Here is a 19,744-nt window from a genome sequence, read left to right on the forward strand (position 1 = left end):
TGTTCTCACTGTCAGGATATTTCTCCTTAGTTCTAAATTGCTTCTCTCCTTGATTAGTTTCCACCCATTGCTTCTTGTCCTACCCTCAGGTGCTTTGGAGAAGAAGTTGAGTCCCTCTTCTTTGGGGCAGCCCCTGAGATATTGGAAGACTTCTATCATCCTCCTTTTCATCAGACTAGCCATGCCCAGTTCCTGCAACCGTTCATTGTATGTTTTAGCCTCCAGTCTCCTCATCCTCTTCGTTGCTCTTCTCTGCACTCTTTCCAGAGTCTCCACATCTTTTTTACATCGTGGCGACCAAAACTGAATGCAGAATGCAGAATGACTGGCTCAAAGTCACTTAGCCACTTCCACGCCTAAGGTGGAAGTGGCTACCTTGGTGCCTTAACTATTAGACCAAACCGCTTTTAAAACGATTAAAAGCAGAATGTAAGAAGGTTTCCAGAACTAAAAGAGCCAAAAATCTTACATCTTCTTTTTGGTGTGTTGTTAATCCTTCTAATAGAGATTTTGTACTACAGGTTCTATCTAAGCGGGGCTGTTTGTTTTGCCGATAACGATGCTAAAATTTAAATATGCAACACCCCACCCAGCAGAACTGGGCACAATGGACTCTATTGCCAGCCGGGCTTCTCACCTTAACCTGCTGCTTCAGGTAACTTTGCTTGTGAATTGGTTTCCTATTCGACCTGCCTATCTTTGAGTCCGACTCACCACTTCATGTGGCAGGCTGTTCCGTTGGCTGACAAGTTAATGCAGTCGTGGAACATCTTTCCGACCTCTGGCTTGAACATAATTCCTTATTGTTTCAAGGGCCTGGTGGCTCAGCAGACTGATAGCATTGTGATTAACACCAGCTGTCTGCAATTACTGTAAGTTCGAATCTCACCAGGCTCAAGGTTGACTCAGCCTTCCATCCTTTCTAAGGTACGTAAATTGAGGACCCAGTTTGTGGGGGCAATAAGCTGACTTTGTATAAAAATATACAAAAAGGATGAAGGCTATTGCTTAGCGCATTGTAAGCCGCCCTGAGTCTCCGGAGAAGGGCGGCATATAAATCAAATTAAAAAAAAAACAAAAAAAACAACCCAATTGGCTTTGACCTAGGCACTCAGGCGTCGGTAAAAACTAACCCTGCTTAAAAAAAAACTCCGCTATTTGGTTTCGAATTAGACTATTATGTTGTGACTTAGGCTTACTGAGTCATTACAAGACACAATTAGTCCCAAACAAACCTATTTTAGTGTAACAGCTGAGAATTACGTTCATTCCCTGCTGAGTCCCAATTAGTTGCAAAACAAGTCCTTCGGAAGAGGTCCTTCGGGATAATCACCAACCTTTATCTTCTTTGACACCCTGCCAAAGGCCTTTCTTGGCAAAGCCCCACGGAGTTCAGAAACAAACAAGAGATGCCGACTGGAAACAGAGTTAGCAACGTTGCTTTCCTGCAAAAGGCCCCCAAAGTGCCTTTGTTTCGGAGCTGCCAGCTCCGCAGGCTGCTGACGGACCACAACACTCCCCGTGGGAAGGAGGATGGGAGTTGTAGTTCAGCAGCAAGCCGCATATCCGAGAAGGCGTCAAGGCAACAACCCGGTCGGGGTGACCTCGCAGCACAGCGCCTGCCCTTACCTAGTGGCACCTTGACGTCCGATGCCTACATTGGAATTGCAGATTGGGCATCGGGATGCGTTTTCCATCCCTTGCTCCCTTCCCTTCCCCTTCCCCAAATTTTCCTGTAAATTTTCCCGTAGATCCCAAAATTTTCCTGTAAAAGTGAAAAAGAAATTGCCTATCAGGGGTGGGGCTTCAAAAATTTTAGCAAGGGGTTCTCTGCCCAGTTGCTGGGTGGGTGTGGCCATGGTGGGTGTGGCCTAGTCGGCCTCCTACACCATAGCTCGGGGAGGGTGTTTTTGCCCTCCCTGGGCTCCGGAGGCTTTTGTCGAGCCTCCAGGAGGGTGAAAACGGCCTCCCCAGGCTCCGGAGGCCCTTTGGAGGCCGGAAACTGGCCTTCCCGAACTTCTGGTAGGTCCGTTTTTCACCCTCCCCGAGCCTCCGCACGCGCTCCTTACTTACCTGTATCCAAAACAGCCGCGTGGGGACTCCTGGGAGAGGCCGGGCGTGGTGGGTGGGGCCAGCTGGGAGTGGGATTTGGGGGTTTTCCGAACTGCACAGAATCTTAGCTAGAGGTTCTGCCGAACCCCTGCGAACCCCCAGAGCTCCACCCCTGGCTATTATATACCCCTGCAGTGACCCGGTGTACTGCATAACACGTTCCTAAAATAGGACCGTTTATGAATTGTGGTATAAATACGACTCTTCTGTTCCTGTTTCACTAAGAGCTGTTTTTGTTTTCAGGGGAAGTTCCCGTCCCTGGCACAACAGCAGATGTCTCCGTTCTCAAGAGAAGGCATTCTCGACTCCCTTATGGTGCTGTATGAGGAAGGCAGAAGTCCTCTGCGGATGGAAACCAAACACGCGGGCAATTTTTTCAAGAAGCGTATGTCTTGTTCACTTCCTCTTAAGAGCTTCTGTCAAATCCTTTACCGAGACTGTATTAACTATTCTTCTTCTCTTCCTTACTAGTATCTCTCTCTTCCCGCTTAATGACTATAACCAGGTTGCTTGTATCTTTCAATTTATATTGGTTTTATTTGTTTCCTACTACGATTTGATAAGCTGATTAGTAGCTTATTTCATGGAGGGCCACATCAAGGCTGTGGTTGACCTCGGGGAGCCGGGGTGGACGTGGCCAGCTCGATGTCACTCGTGTCGGGGGTACCTGTGGTGGCCAAGTGCTAAAACAGGACTTCCCTCAGACCCTTTCTCCCTCTCATTATAACCTACCTTCCTTCCTTCCTTCCTTCCTTCCTTCCTTCCTTCCTTCCTTCCTTCCTTCCTTCCTCCTTCCTTTGTCTTATTTTTATTTCTTTCAATTTTTCTCCTCTCTTAATCCTTCCTTCCTTCCTTTGTCTTATTTTCTCTTTATTTCTTTCAGTTTTTCTCCTCTCTTAATCCTTCCTTCCTTCCTCCTTCCTTCCTCCTTCCTTCCTTTGTCTTATTTTTATTTCTTTCAATTTTTCTCCTCTCTTAATCCTTCTTTCCTTCCTTCCTTCCTTCCTTCCTTCCTTCCTTCCTTCCTTCCTTCCTCCCTCTCTCCCTCCCTCCCTCCCTCCCTCCCTCCCTCTTTCCTTTGTCTTATTTTCTCTTTATTTTTTTCAATTTTTCTCCTCTCTTCATCCATCCTTCCTTCCCTCCCTCCTTCCTTCCTTCCTTCCTTCCTCCCTCCCTCCCTCCCTTCCTCCCTCCCTCCCTCCTTCTTTCCTTTGTCTTATTTTCTCTTTATTTTTTTCAATTTTTCTCCTCTCTTCATCCATCCCTCCCTCCCTCCTTCCTTCCTCCCTCCCTCCCTCCCTCCCTCCCTCCCTCTTCATTCTCCTTTCTTCTTCCTTCCCCTCTTCCCTTCTTTTACCTTCCCTACTCTCTTCCTATCTTTTTCTTTGTTTTTCCTCTTTTCCTTTTCTCCTTTCCTGTCCCTTCCTGGGTGCTTAAATGCAAAAGGGGAAACATTTCTCCTTTTGTTGTGTACTTAATTTGTTTTGCTAGCCCTCTGCCAGAGAAAAGTGTGGCCCTCCTGGGCTCCGTTTTCTCTGGCAGAGGCGGACCGGTTCTTCACCGTTTCCAGAGTGGCACCTGGCCTGCGGTGCCACTAAGCATCTAAGCACCCCGTGGCCCAGATCCGGGCCCCGGACCTTCAGTTTGATACCCCTGACATAGAGGATATAAAAGCAGTACTACGGGTGAAAACAGGATTGATTCGGTAAAATTCAACCCAGGCAACGAATGCAGTCTTTCTCAGCCTCTGCTAGCTGGGGAATTCTGGGAATTGAAGTCCACGCATCTTAGAGCTGTCGAAGTCAAGAAACACTTATGTGATGGCTTGCTCCTTCTCTCCCCCCCTCCCCCCCCCCACACTTCCCCTGCCTTCCTGATCTGCAGATTCAGATTCAATAACGGAGTTCCGGGAACTTCAACCCAGCCTGAAAGATTTTGAAATCCGGACTCCGATAGGATGCGGCCGTTTTGCCGACGTCCAGGTGGTGAAAGAGAAGGCGACCGGTGACATTTACGCCATGAAGGTGATGAGCAAGGAGGCACTGCTGGCAAAAGAGGAGGTACGCCCCTGTTCGGTGGGAGGATTTTCTAACCGCAGAGGTTTAATAGCCGTTGCAGGAAATTTGCAAATCCAGTCCTTGGCGTCTCCCTAGGGTACCTGTCAAAAGTACAGACGGGCTTGATATAAAATGTTCTATTCTGTCCTTCTAGGACAGAAGGGAGGATTGAGGGGAGGGGGAGGCAATCAGCTGCGACACTCTGGCAAAAGTTGCATTGTGTCAATGCAGCCCAAGGCTTCTGTATGTGTCCTGATTTTCCAAACTCTTGTAACCCAAGTAGGTAGTAATCGACGCAAACAGCTCCAAAACAAACAGACTTTATTAGAACAGCTGAGAATTAACTCATTCTCAGCGTAGTCCAAACTAAATTAAAGCAAATTCTTCATAACACAAATTCTTCAGTCTAATCACCAACCTTGGTAGAATTAGGCAAACTGCCAAAGGCTTCGCTCAAAAGCAGAAGACGCTGATAAGAGATAAGTGCAGCAAGACTATCAACGTTGTTTTCCGGCAAAGAGGCCAAGAGCCGTTGCTGGTCTTTTAAGCCTTATGGGAGGGGCCAGTCATCTCTTGGCCTTACTCCTGAGTCGTCCTCTCTGCTTTATCAGCTCTTTTCATATGTGCACTAGGAACAGGCTCCTCCTGTTCCTCTGCCTCTCTACTGTCAGCCTCTGGAGGCTCCGGAGTCCGCACATCACTCCCCGATGGCCCTGGCCCCATCTCTGCCTCCGACGCAGAGCCCTCATCCGCGCCTTCCCCAGCCTCCAGGACTGGCCCCTGTTCTTCCTCAGCCTCATCACTGTCCAACTCCGCTGCCAGCTCTGCAGACTGCGGGCGGACCACAACACAAATCCTTCCAAAAGGGACAAAACCCTTTTGTTAGGACTGAGGAGTGTATTTAGCCGTGTTACCCCATTTCCCCCAAAATAAGACATCCCCTGATAATAAGCCCAATCAAGGCTTTTGAGCGCATGGCAATAAGGCCAAGCGCTTATTTCAGGGTTCAAAAAAAAAATATAAGGCAGGGTCTTATTTTTGGGGAAACACGGTAGTAGCAAACTCTCAAATCTCTTACACTCGCAGGGGCTAGAAACTTTGTTTTTAATCAGTTGGAAAATTGAGAGCTCTTTAAATGGAATATTAGTAAAGGTAAAGGTTCCCCTCGCACATCTGTGCTAGTCGTTCCCGACTCTAGGGAGCAGTGCTCATCTCCGTTTCAAAGCCGGAGAGCCAGCACTGTCCGAAGGCGTCTCTGTGGTCCTGTGGCCGGCATGACTCAACGCCAAAGGCGCACGGAACGCTGTTCCCTTCCCACCAAAGGTGGTCCCTATTTTTCTACTTGCATTTTTTACCTGCTTTCAAACTGCTAGGTTGGCAGAAGCTGGGACAAGTCACGGGAGCTCACCCCGTTACGCGGCACTTGGGATTCGAACTGCTGAACTGCCGACCTTTCGATCGACAAGCTCAGCGTCTTAGCCACTGAGCCACTGCATCCCCAAATGGAATATTAGCCCTAAACCATCTCTAGCTTGTGATCTGCAGGATTGTTTCTGATGCAAACTCCAAAATTCAAAATTATATCCATGTTTCCCCCTCCTCCCCCGGACCCTTGATGAATTTAATGATTTTGTTCTTTTAAAAAAAAAAAATGGTTTAGGTCTTCTTTGAGGAAGAGAGAAATATACTCTCCCAGAATGCCAGTCCTTGGATTCCTCGTCTTCACTATGCATTCCAGGATCAAAAGAATCTTTACTTGGTAAGGTTTGTAAGGTTTGCAAACTCATTGTGGCTTTGTAGGGTTTAGGCATGTAAGTTAGACCGAGCTCAGTGGTGGGCTGCAACCGGTTTAAGCCTAACACGTTTACACTGCAGCATTCAAAATACAACCAGTTGAAGCTCAGCTGTTTACCTTCTAAGGCAGCCTGGTTAAGTAGAACAGCGGAAGCACGGAAATCAGCTGTGCTGCGCGAATCGGCGGAGCCAGAAAGAAGGAAATACAGGACAGGATAAGGCGGGTGGGGATGGGCGGGGCCAGCTGATGGTCGGAACTACCGATTCGCCCGAACCGGTCTGAACCGGCAATAGCCCACCACTGACTTAGCTGAGTTGTGCTATGCTGGCTTCGGAGCAGTTTCTAGAAGGAAATTAGCATAGATATTAAACTGAAGGTGAGAGTTTATGAAGCACGAAGAGCAGATCATCTGCATATTTCAAATACGTCCATCTTTAAAACTTGTTACGTGCTAGTTTTTTTTTTTTCTTTCTTTTTTTGGAAAAGGTGCTATTCGAAATCTTTCAGGCTTGTGTTGGTTATACGTACCAACGTTTCTCCCGTGGCCAATGAATGGCCTTGTGTAGATTAATGACGACCTCACGATAGCATTGAGTACTTTAAAAAGTACAAAGTGTAACGCTCGGCGTACGATCCCAACTGAGCCCAGAATTTTACGTTGCTGAGGGAGACGTTCGTTGAGCGAGTGTGCCTCATTTTACGACTTTTCTTGTCCCGGGTTGTTAAGTGAATCACCACGGTGGTTCAGTTAGTCACACGGTTGTGAAGTGAATCAGGCTTCTCTCTTGATTTGGGATTATCAGAAGATTGGAAAAAGTGATCTCACGTGACCCTGGGTACACAGCCACCGTCATAAATACAGGCCAGTTGACAAGGGGTGCTGCGGTTGTATGTGTGAAAAACGGTCCTAAGTCCTTGTTTTCGGGGCTGTCGTAACTTCGAACGGTCACTAAACGAACTGTTGTAAATCGAGGTCTACCTGTAATCGTCATCATCATCTTTTTAACGATCCCATAATCCCTTGAGGGGTGGAGACTGGGCAACTGAATGGAGCTGAGTGTTTTACTGGCCAGATGCCTTTCTTGTTGCCAGTGCGGAGTTTTTTTCCGGCAGATATATTCTCATGGTGCCCAGAAAGAGAAATATCTGCCTCTACCTAGGATCGATCTCACAGCCTCTTGAGTTTGAGGCGAGAGGTCCACCTCTAGGCCGCCGCACCACTCAAGGACTACCTGTAACGAGTGGAGAAAACTTTTTAAGTGCGTTAGAAGGAAAAATAGAGGTGTATATGTATCAGCGTCATCTTATCCACCTACCTACCTACTTCAGGAAATGTGATATAGTGGTTAAGGCTGGAAACCAGGAGACTGTGAGTTCTAGTCCTGCCTTAAGCACAAAGCCAGCTGGGTGACTTTGGGCCAGTCCCTCTCTCTCTCCGCGTAGGAGGTAGCAGGCGAGGGCAATCCATTTCCAAAAATGTTGCCAAGGAAACTGCAGGGACTTGTCCAGGCAGTCGCTAAGAGCCAAGACTACCTCAAAAGCAAAAAAAAAAAAATGTATATTTGTGTGTATATTCCTCCCTTTGTTACAGAGGTTGCAACCTTAGACGGAGAGCAAAAAAGAGTAAGAGTAAATACAAATTCTCATTATGCAATGCAATTCCCTATGCATGTATCACAATAGATGAAATTACCAGTTCTAGGGGGAAAAAAAAAATTCTTGGAAAGGATCTTTTCAGGCAGAATCAAACTTTTGGTTTTGTGTTTTACCGGCAGTGTGGAATTTTTCACCTGCGGAGGCGCTGGGCGAGGGGGTTCGCGGCCTTTCCAATGTTAAAAAAAAAAACACCACACAATTTTCATCCGTGTATTAAAAACTAGAACTATGATTCTGATGAACCCCACGTTTTCCTGAATCGTGATGGATATCGAATCGATTGCACGCCGAGCCACAAAGTAGTTACTTTGGCTTTCACTTGTGTTGAGTCAAATTGTGTGTGTGTACACACACGTATGTATGTGTCACGGTTCCAGGTAATAGACCAGAGGTGAAATCCAGCAGGTTCTGAGCAGTCTGGAGAACCGGTAGCGGAAAGTTTGAGCAGTTTGGAGAATTGGCCAATACAACTTCTGGCTGGCCCCAGAGTGGGATGGGAATGGAGATTTTGCAATATCAAAATCTTTTTATTTACATGTAATAAAAATGCAGAAAGTACTTTTTAATTTTTCAAGAGGCTGCATCGTCTTGAATACAACTAACTTCACAAATTTTACTCCGCTCGCTATGTGTGCCTGATTACGACGTGAAGGTTATGGATTATGAGCCGGGAGGAGATCTACTCTCGTTCTTAAACAGATACGAAGATCAACTGGATGAAAGCGCCATAGAGTTTTATCTAGCAGAATTAGTTTTGGCCATTCACAGCGTCCATCAAATGGGTTATGTGCATCGGTGAGTTTTTCAGTTTAACATCTGTATACATAACCAAACGTCAGAGAAGCAGTTTGGGCTAATGGTTAAGGCACCAGGCTAGAAAGCGGGAGACTGTGAATTCTAGTCCTGCCTTAGGTATGAAAGCCAGCTGGTGACTTTGGGCCAATCAGCAGGAGGCTGGGAGTTCTAGTTCCACCTTAGGCATGAAAGCCAGCTGGTGACTTTGGGCCAATCAGCAGGAGGCTGGGAGTTCTAGTTCCACCTTAGACATGAAAGCCAGCTGGTGACTTTGGGCCAATCAGCAGGAGGCTGGGAGTTCTAGTTCCACCTTAGGCATGAAAGTCAGCTGGTGACTTTGGGCCAATCAGCAGGAGGCTGGGAGTTCTAGTTCCACCTTAGGCATGAAAGCCAGTTGGTGACTTTGGGCCAATCAGCAGGAGGCTGGGAGTTCTAGTTCCACCTTAGGCATGAAAGCCAGTTGGTGACTTTGGGCCAATCACCAGGAGTCTGGGAGTTCTAGTTTCACCTTACACATGAAAGCCAGCTGGTGGCTTTGGGCCAGTCACCAGGAGTCTGTGAGTTCTAGTCCCGCCTTAGGCATGAAAGTCAGCTGGGTGACTTTGGACCAGTCCCTCTCTCTCAGCCCAACCCACCTCAAAAGGTTGTTGTTATGGGTAAAACAGGAGGAAGAAGGAGTATTAGATAACATTCACCGCCTTGAGTTATTTGTAAAAAATAAGGCGGGATATAAAATAAATTAAAAAATGACACATTCCTTCATTTTTGGAGACCCAGAATGGTAGAATAAAGTTTGAGTAAGAAGTATGAACAATGCAAAAGCCATATTTACAATTTTTAGCCTTTGGGTGGGGTCGAACCATTCTGGGGAGAGTATAAATACCGTATTTTTTGGACTATAAGACACCCCTGGCTATAAGATACACCTAAATTTAGAAGAGGAAAACAAAACAAAAAAAGTTTTTGGCCTCCGCGCACCCCATTTTTGGCCCTTTTTTTGGCCCTTTTCTAGCCTTTTTTCGGCCCGTTTTCAGGGCTTTTTTCAGCTCGTTTTCAAGGCTTTTTTTGGCCTGTTTTTGAGGCATTTTTCGGTCTGTTTTTGAGGCATTTTTCAGCCTGTTTTTTAGGCTTTCTTCGGCCCGTTTTTAGGGTTTTATTTTGGCCCGTTTTTTGGACTTTTTCGGCCCTTTTTTGAGGCATTTTTTCGGCCGGTTTTTGAGGCATTATTCAGCCTGTTTTTGAAGCTTTTTTCGGCCCGTTTTTTGAAAAAACGGGCCTGAAAAAGGCCTGAAAACGGGGTGCAGAGGCCAAAAAATGGCCAGCGGAGCTTCGGCAATATTCAGTCTTTAAGACGCAAAGACATTTTCACCCCCTTTTGGGAGACAAAAAAGTGTGTCTTAATAGTCCGAAAAATACAGTACTTCTGATTTAGTTTACACATAGAACTAAGTTTTTAATATGGTTACGGTTGTACGAACCCAGCTGGCTTCTGATAAAATGTAGTAGGAAATTGTTCTGAAGATTAGGAAGCCTCTTTTTAAAAAAAAAAAAAAAAAAAAATTACTTAGCCTTGTAATGGTTTCAGCAGCGTGATGGGGCAAGCGATTTTAATTTCAGTAAGAGAGTTTTATTGATTCCTGCTTTACCCTCTTTATTCCTTTACAGAGATGTTAAGCCAGAGAATATGCTCATTGACAGAACAGGGCATATCAAGTTGGTGGATTTTGGGTCTGCTGCCAAAATGACAGTGGATAAAACGGTAATAAATATTTTTTTGAAACGGGGAAATTAAAGATTGACGTTTAATCTCGGATAGTGCCCTCCATTGCAATTTGTATCACAGAGTTACACAGATGACGGGTGACGATCTCGGGGAAAAGCGACGGGGCCAAATTTCTTTCTTTTTTTTTTTTTTATTGCAAAAGTTTTACAATTACATTTTCACCCCTTTTCCCCCCCCCCCACCACCCACCCCAAACTTCCCAACCTCCCTAACCCTCCCTAACCCTCCCCTCCCTCCAGACTTCCACACAATATACTCATATCCGATACAAAACCCCCCTTAGTATAAAACTTGTATAAAACTTGAACCCCTCCCTCCCCCTTATAATTTCTCTTTTTATCTTCATTACATTAAAATATTTCTAATACATTATTTTCAAATAAAAGCTATTTGATACTTCCTAGTTTGATATTTGTTCTGAACATATTCTATCCACTTTTTCCATTCCCATTCATAAGTCTCTTGTGAACAATCTTTTAAGTATGCTGAAATCTTCGCCATCTCTGCAAAACTGGCCATCTTCAAAGTCCATTCCTCAATAGTGGGCAAAGCTTCGTTCTTCCAGTATTTACCTATCAACAATCTTGCTGCTGTTATCATATACAATATCAATTTTGTTTCACCCAATGTAAAACCCTTAACTATACCCAATAAAAACAATTGTGGAGAGAATCCAAATTTCTTGAAACAAGCATCTGCCTGATACTCCGATTAAGCCATGGCTACGGTCAAACACTGTATTGTTTGGGCAGTGACTCTTAACACGATGCTAAATCACAGCCCCTGGATACTCAACCAGCATTGCCGGGGATTATAGATGATAGTTTGTCAGGCTTAAAATCAAGAGTGACGCGTGGTGATTCTTCCAAGCTGAGTTCATTGTTTCACTCTTATAGATATAATCTTGCCAGATTGAGGGTTGTACTATCTGCATATACTCTGGGAACTCTTAAGGAGGAGCCGTCTTCACCCTCTTTCTCTCACACCTGATATCTGGGCTACGTTGCCTCTTCCTTCTCTGGAATGGAATGGAATTCTTCAGCCTCCAGGTGCGGACTTCAACTCCCAGGATTCCTCAGTTACCATGTATCAGGCCTCAAACCAAGAATGACGCATAGTGATTTTTCCAAACCCGAGTTCTTTATTGTTTCACACCTATAGACAGAATCTTGCCAGACTGAGTACAGTATATTCTGTGAACTCTTGGGGAGGGACTGTCTTCACCCCCTTTCTCATACATAATATCCAGGCTGAGTTGTCTCTTCCTCTTCTGGAATCTTCCCTCTTGAGGATCCAGCTCCTTAATACATTCACATCACATCATGTGTGGACTTCAACTCCCAGAATTGCTCAGCCACCATGTGTGGACTTCAACTCCCAGGATTCCTCAGCCACCATGTGTCAGGCTCGAAATCCAAGAATGACACGTGATTCTTTCAAGCTGAGTTTTTTTGCTGTTGTTGTATCACACCAACAGACAAAATCTTGCCAGATTGAGGACTCTACCACCTGCATCTACAATATATTCTGGGAACTCTTGAGGAGGAAACCCTCTTTCTCTCACACCAGATATTTTGAGTTGCCTCTTACTATTCTAGAATGCCTCCCCTCCCTCCTAGGGATCCACCTCCCTATTGCACTCCATCACGTCTTACAGTCAGGTAGCATCCGACATATCATCTTCTTTTAATGACCCCATAATCCCTTGCAGGGTGGAATCTGGGCAACTGAATGGAGCTGAGTATTTACTGGCCGGATGCCCTTCCTGTCGCCAATGCGGAGGTTTTTTTTCCCAACAGATATATTCTCATTGTACCCAGAGAGAGGAAATATCTCCCTCTGCCTAGCATCCCACATATATAGGTTGGGAATTTCTTGGTTCGGTGCAATACAGTAACAGTAACAGAGTTGGAAGGGACCTTGGAGGTCATCTAGTCTGACCCCCTGCTCACACAGGAGACCTATGCTAGGGATTCGAACCGCCGAACTGCCGACCTTTCTGATCAACAAGCTCAGCATCTTAGCCACTGAGCCACCTAGCCAGGCAAATGAGCCCCCTATACTCTTTCTTTCCCTTTCTCTTATTAGTGTTTTTTTTTGTGTGTGTGTGTGTATTTGTTCTTTTCAATTATCTGCTTCTTCCTGAAGGAACATCTGTCTCAAAATGTGGGTGACACCGATCATGGGTAGCTCTGCCCTCGCCTTTGAGTTTAACCATGTGCGTTCTAATTTTGGAGGAAAAACATCAAATGAGTAATTTGAAGAAGCTGAGGTTACGGTCGGTAAATAATGGTGGGTTTGATTATGGTTAGAACTGCTTGTCTCTTATTGTGGTAAGAAAAGCCGCTTGATTAAACTAATTGAACAGATAGAAATTTTACGTATTGAATGAGTTCTGGTTAAAAACTAGCTTTCCTTTTTCTACTGACCTCGAGTAATTTTTTTTTAAAAAAACAATGCAAAATTATAATTAAAATACTACTTGGCCTCCTTTGCGTTTCCTTCAGCCAGCTGGGATTTTGTTTAAACTTAACTAACAGCGGATAAGAGAAGGAAGAGAAAACGAGTTTTGAAACTGTGTTCCGAAGAAACTTGGGAGGTTCTTAAAATGAGAACGTCTCCAGCGAGAGATGTGTTTTTGTGCAGAAATCAAAATTCAAAATGTATTTTCTCCTGAAGAGAGCATTTGATTGTACTTATTATTTATTACCCTTCTCCGTTCCCAGAGAAACTCGGTGCATCTTACCGAATAAGTGGCTTACAATATAAATACTAAAATCGAAAATCAATTAATACAGTCATCCGTGATGAGCACGATTCAAGTCTAACTTCGTTTTGTGTTCGGGCGCCTTTCTGAAGAGCCGTGCTATTATGATTGCTTCTTGTTCTGCCTTCGGGTGCTTTGGAGAATAGCTTGACTCCCTCTTCTTTGGGGCAGCCCCTGAGATATTGGAACACTGCTATCATGTCTCCCCTGGTCCTTCTTTTCATTATAGACATCCCCAATTCCACCAACTGTTCTCCATACGTTTTATCCTCCAACCCCCTAATCGTCTTTGTTGCTCATCTCTGCTGCCAAAGATCATTCATTGCCACTTGGAAAGCAGGCTGGCACTTCACTCCAAAAAGAGTGGACAAAGCTAAAGCTTTAGATGGATGGATGGATGGATGGATGGATGGATGGATGGATAGATAGATAGATAGATAGATAGATAGATAGATAGATAGATAGACATAGATATTTAGATAGATAGACAGACAGACATAGATAGAGAGATATAGAGATAGATAGATAGATAGATAGATAGATAGATAGATAGATACATACATACATACATACATACATACATACATACATACATACATATACATAGGTACATAGATATTTAGATAGACAGACAAACATATAGAGGGATGGATGGATAGAGGGATGGATGGATGGATGGATGGATAGATACATATACATAGATAGATAGATATTTATATAGACAGACAGACAAACAAACAGATATAGAGCTAGCTAGCTAGCTAGCTAGCTAGAGATAGATATGGATGGATAGATAGATACATATACATAGATATTTAGATAGATAGACAGACAGACATAGATAGATAGATAGATAGATAGATAGATAGATAGATAGATAGATAGATATGGATGGATAGATACATATACATAGATACATAGATATTTAGATAGACAGACAGACAGACAAACATAGATATATAGAGATGGATGGATGGATAGAGGGATGGATGGATGGATGGATAGATAGATACATATACATAGATATAGATATTTATATAGACAGACAGACAAACAGATATAGAGCTAGCTAGCTAGCTACATAGATAGATATGGATGGATAGATAGATAGATATACATATATATATATATAGACAGACAGACAAACAGACAGAGATAGAGAGATAGAGATAGATATTGAGATAGATAAATAGATATTTATATACATATATATTTATATATATAGAGAGAGATAGATAGATAATATAGATATATAGATATATAGACATGGATGGATGGATGGGTAGATGGATAGCTGGATAGATATAGAGATAGATAGATAGATAGATATTGATGGAGATAGAGATAGATAGAGATAGATAGATATTAATTTAATTCAAAGCTAATTTAAACTAAGCAGATTAGTTAATACACCAAATCCTCTTTACAGATGCAATCCTTTTTTTGGCCCTGAACAACGTAATCCGATGCAACTTCCTTGGGCCTTCCAACATCTCATGGTAAACCGGGGCCTTTAGCCCCGGTTTACCATGATCTGCCAGGAATGGCTTTTCTTTTTTGCAGCTGTCAGAGAGAATTCCTTCGGGCTCTGCAGTGCGTCAGAATTGGAAGTCGAGATCTGGTTCGCTGCACGTTTGCCCTCTGAATGCAAAGAACTTCACAGCCTTAATATTTACCCAGACTGTAGTCAGGAGTAGTCCTTAACCTTTCACTGTGGTTAATTCACGGGGAGTATTGTTTAGGTCCGGGGTTCCCCCCCCCCCCCCCCGCCAACCTGCGGGTCATGGCTCCTTACCAGGCCACTAGTGCGCGTGTCGAGACAACGAATATTCCGCTCTCATTTATGATCATAAGAATTAGAATAATTCTTTATTGGTCAAGTGTGATTAGACACACAAGGAATTTGTCTCCCGTGCATAAGCTCTCAGTGTGCGTACATCCATAGCGATAGATCATGATCATAGCCATTATAAAAATACATTGGGGATTACCTTTATTTAGAATGATCTGGGAATTAACGGATTCCAACAGAGTTGGCAGGGACTCCCCCATCCAAGCAGGAGATCCTATGCCATTTCTGACAGATGGCAGTCCAGTCTCTTCTTGAAAGCTTCCAGTGATGAAGCTCCCACAACTTCTGAACAACAGAATAACAGAGTTGGAAGGGACTTTGTAAGTCATCTAGATCAACCCCCCGCCTGTCCAAGCAGACCCTGCACCATTTCTGACAGATGGTAGTCCAGTCTCTTGAAAGCCTCCTGTGATGAAGCTCCCACAACTTCTGAAGGCAACTTCTGTTCCATGGGTGGATTGCTCTCTCTTCTGTCAGAAAATTTCTCCTTATTTCCAGGTTGAATCTCTCCTTGATCAGTTTCCATTCATTATTCCTTGTCTGGCCTACAGGTGCTTTGGAAAATAGCTTGATCCCCTCCTCTCTGTGGTAGCCCCTCAGATATTGGAACCCTGTTATCATGTCTCCTTCTCTTCACTGGACTAGCCATGCCCAGTTCCTGCAACTGTTCTTTGTATGTTTTAGCCTCCAGTCTCTTCATCATCCTAGTTGCTCTTCTCTGCACTCTTTGTAGAGTCTCAACATCTTTTTTTATATCGCGGTGACCAAAACTGGATGCAGGATTCTAGGTGTGGTCTTACCAAGGCTTTATGTTAACTTCTCCTTAGTTCCTCTGGTGAGTAATGTGTTTAATGGGACATTATGGTGAGCATATAGAAACATACGTGGTCTTAACCTGTTCACTTCAGCTCTCGGGAGTAACATGAAATAATCAGTGGTTCCTTCTGTTCTAAGGTGGATGCCAAGGTGCCCGCTGGCCCTCCTGACTATATGGCCCCAGAGGTCCTGAGTGCTTTGAACAACGGCAAAGCTTCCTACGGATCAGAATGTGACTGGTGGTCCCTAGGGGTGGTTGCTTATGAAATGACCTACGGAAAATCGCCGTTTACCGAAGGGACCTCAACGAAAACGTCCAACAACGTCATGAATTTTCAGGTACCGATGGAGCTTCTCTTAGTGTTCTGACCCAGCTCTTCAAACGTGACCAACCCTCTGAAGTTAACTCAAAGATTCCTTTATTAGGAGCACCGGCAGCCACGGCAAAAAAGTTTCTCACTCCGGCCAGGTGGAAGATAAATAGTTGTCTGCCACATCTATTCATCTCGGCCCCCTGCCTTTTATCCCCAGAGCTACTGTGAGGCTTAGCTAGCAGTGGTGGCTCTTCTGTCCCAAGGACCGGCCCATAGATTTCCACTGCTCTCCTCTCTTCTGTGCATCCGCACGTCAGGCAGTGGACCCAGCTGTTCCTCCTCCTCCTCATCAGCCACCTCCAGACCTGGGGGCTGTTGACTCTCCATCTGAGGGCTGACGGATGCCCAGGCTCCGCCTCTGTCTCTCTTTCTGCCAACTCCATTCCCTCTTCCACCCTCGGAGCTCTCAGGTTGCCTTGATGCTGGCCCTGACTCCCAAGGCCACCCCTCCTCCACCTCTGATTTGGCTGTTGGAGAGGCTGGTGGCCGACAGGCTACCACACTTAGCTTCTCTAAGTGGAGCTATTTGGTTTTGACAATGTATGATGCACGTAAAGTTTGTCCTACTACTTCAGTGGTTGGGCCCGTAGGGAGATCGCGGCCGAGGAGGGTGACGGAAGAGGGGGCAACAGGGCCCAGGCTGGCCAGCCAAGCATCGACCCCTTGCTGACCAAACTTCTTTGAGTTCATGATCCTGGTGGGGAAGGGGCGTGGGGGCTAGGGGCTTTTGGGAGGTGGCTGAGGGGCTGAGGAGGATGGATATAGGGAGGGGGACGAGAGACAGGAGGGGACGGTGAGGGAGAGGACAACGATCACACAGGCAGGAGGTTCCTGGTAGGGGGAGGAGCCAGTTGCCAAGTGTCTGAGTTTAGAAAACATGGCCATAGGTCATAAATGGTCTGTATGTGGTATATATACGGTGCCTGGTGTATGTGGCTTTTTAGATGCTGATTGGAGTGTGTGAATGGCCGGCTTTTAAGTCATTGGCTGTCGTTTGCTTGTGCTGCCAAGCCCCAGCCTCCTAAGTACTTGATAGGCTGGTGGTAAATCAACATGCCTATTGACCAATGAGGGGCCTGTTTCCCAGGCTTCAATAACTTCCCCGGCTGTTTTTGCTACTAAGATTGTTGGATGAGCAGGCACAAATACAGCCAGCTACTAAGATTGTTGGACGAGCAGGCACAAAAACAGCCAGCTACTAAGATTGTTGGACGAGCAGGCACAAAAACAGCCAGCTACTAAGATTGTTGGACGAGCAGGCACAAAAACAGCCAGCTACTAAGATTGTTGGACGAGCAGGGACAAAAACATCCAACTACTAAGATTGTTGGATGAGCAGGCACAAATACAGCCAGCTACTAAGATTGTTGGACGAGCAGGGACAAAAACAGTCTTAAATGTGAAAAACGGTCCTCACTTTTTTCAATGCCCTTGTAACTTCAAATGGTCACTAAATGAACTGTTGTAAGTCGAGGACCACCTGTAAAATAACCTTATTTAAAAATAAATAAATAAAATCAAACGAAACGAAACAGGGGTTCTAGAAGAAGTCATAAAGCTTCAAACTCCAGGACCGGGATCAAAGCCAGCTTCTCAAAGCTTTCTTGGATTTTTTTTCTCTTCCGCCCAAAACTTTTAAATGCCGCCAATGGATGTATTATTAGCAGCAACGAAGTCTCGATACAGTCCTGATAAAACATCCTCTTTTAAGTCAGAAAAAAATGTGGAGGTTTCGTTACGAAAGTTAATTCAGCTTCCAAAATGACCTGGTGATGCCACCAACAAGGAATCTAGAGGAAGGTGTTTTTTTTGTTTTTTTTTTGCTTTGAATTTGGAAGCGTTGAGAATTTTCCCTCGCTTACCCTTCCGAGTGAGATGTATTTTCTTGTTTCAAATGCAGAGGTTCCTAAAATTCCCGGAGGACGTCAAGGTCAGCCACGAATGTCTCGATCTGCTGCAGAGTTTATTGTGTGGGCCGAAAGAACGCTTGGATTACCAAGGCCTGTGCTGCCACCCGTTCTTTGCCAGCGTTGACTGGAATGCCATCCGTAACGGTGAGTGACAGCCCCTCACCTGTCCTGTAAGCCCTTGATCCGTGGGATCCTGTGGTCCCAAAGCATTTGTATTGAAGCGGTGGACAACTTCCTTCGGAGGTAAATGTTTGCGACTAGGGCATTAGTGCTTGTCAGGGGTGGGTTCCATTTACCTTTGCGCAGAAGCTTCTGAGCATGCACAGAGTGTCTGTGACGATGTCTGGGCGGGTGGGCGGAGTCTCCTGCTGTTGCTACTGCCGGTTCACAAGATCCGGACTGAAAAGATACCAACTGGTGCTCGTGTCTGTTTCTTGGCCGAGGGAGCCAGCGTTGTCCGAAGACAATTTCAGTCCCAAGGACCAGCCCATAGATTTCCACTGCTCTCCTCTCCTCTGCGCATCCGTGCGTCAGGCACTGGACCCAGCTGTTCCTCCTCTTCCTCATCAGCCACCTCCAGACCTGGAGGCTGTTGACTCTCCATCTGAGGGCTGATGGACGGCCCAGGCTCCGCCTCTGTCTCTCTCTCTCTCTTTGCCAGCTCCATTCCCTCTTCCCCCACGGAGGTCCCAGGTTGCCTTGATGCTGGCCCTGATTCCCACTCCGCCTCCTCATCTGATTCGGCTGCCGGAGGGGCCTCTGGCCGACAGGCCACAACTTCCTGTTTATCTACTCGCAGTTGCATGCTTTCGAACTGCTAGGTGGGCAGGAGCTGGAGCGAGGAACGGGAACTCGCCCATTACGTGCCGCTCGGGTCTCGAACCCTCTCCAGCTGATAAGCTCAGTATCTTTTAAACGCTGTTCGACTTGGAGATCAATGTTTAAAAAAGAACTCGCCCTGATTAAGACGACCTTCCACAAAGTTGTGGCGAAACGATGATCGATTAAAAACAAAGCTTCGCATTTCTGCCTGCGGGAAACGAAACGGGCTGATCCGTTTCAGGCTGTTTTTGTCTTTAGGTGGGGTTTTCTGTTTAATGAAGCATTTAAGCCCGGAAGGATAAATTTGCTATTTTCTATTCCAGATCATTTGATATTTATCACTTTATATGGGGGTGATAGGTTGCGTTCCTTTGGTTCGAAAGGAAGTGGGGGTGTTTCCTGCATGATTGGTTAACGGGGGTTTATTCCAGAGCCTATTCCTATATAGAGATGAGAAAGATGTTGGCATGGATGTAAATCTCTGTAAATTATGAAAATCATAATTTTCATTCCCAGTCACGCCCCACCCCCCATTACAGATGTGAGAAGTAGCTATAAACGAATTACTATATAACACATACAACTTCCTTTCCTTTTCCTTTTCCTTTTCCTTTCCTTTTCCCTTTCCTTTTCCTTTCCTTTTTCTTTTCTTTTCCTTTCCTTTTCCCTTTTCTTTTCTTTTCCTTTCCTTTTCCTTTCCTTTTCTTTTCCTTTCCTTTCTTTTCCTTTCTCTTTTCTTCCTTTCCTTTCCTTTCCTTTCCTTTCCTTTCCTTTCCTTTCCTTTCCTTTCCTTTCCTTTCCTTTCCTTTCCTTTCCTTTTCGCTTTCCTTCCCTTCCCTTCCCTTTCCTTTCTCTTTTCTTCCTTTCCTTTCCTTTCCTTTCTCTTTTCTTCCTTTCCTTTCCTTTCCTTTCCTTTCTCTTTTCTTCCTTTCCTTTCTCTTTTCTTCCTTTCCTTTCCTTTCCTTTCCTTTTTCTTTTCTTTTCTTTTCTTCTCTTTTCCTTTCC

The 19,744-nt window shown here is 45.1% G+C and overlaps 1 protein-coding gene across 1 annotated transcript in view; it reads left to right on the top strand.

Annotated features, from left to right (window-relative positions):
• The first annotated feature begins 559 nt into the window (after nucleotides 1-559).
• The window catches only part of CIT (citron rho-interacting serine/threonine kinase), a 108,520-nt gene continuing 89,335 nt past the window's right edge, over nucleotides 560-19,744 (top strand). The window contains 8 exon segments of the mRNA XM_070950566.1: nucleotides 560-655; nucleotides 2,356-2,497; nucleotides 3,997-4,172; nucleotides 5,830-5,928; nucleotides 8,273-8,415; nucleotides 10,081-10,174; nucleotides 15,772-15,972; nucleotides 17,908-18,061. Of these exon segments, the coding sequence (XP_070806667.1) occupies nucleotides 560-655; nucleotides 2,356-2,497; nucleotides 3,997-4,172; nucleotides 5,830-5,928; nucleotides 8,273-8,415; nucleotides 10,081-10,174; nucleotides 15,772-15,972; nucleotides 17,908-18,061 (1,105 nt within the window).

Source organism: Pituophis catenifer, unplaced genomic scaffold, assembly GCF_029215685.1.
Source record: "Pituophis catenifer annectens isolate HBS135680 unplaced genomic scaffold, rPitCat1.0.hap2 SCAF_10, whole genome shotgun sequence".
Classification (NCBI taxonomy): domain Eukaryota; kingdom Metazoa; phylum Chordata; class Lepidosauria; order Squamata; family Colubridae; genus Pituophis; species Pituophis catenifer.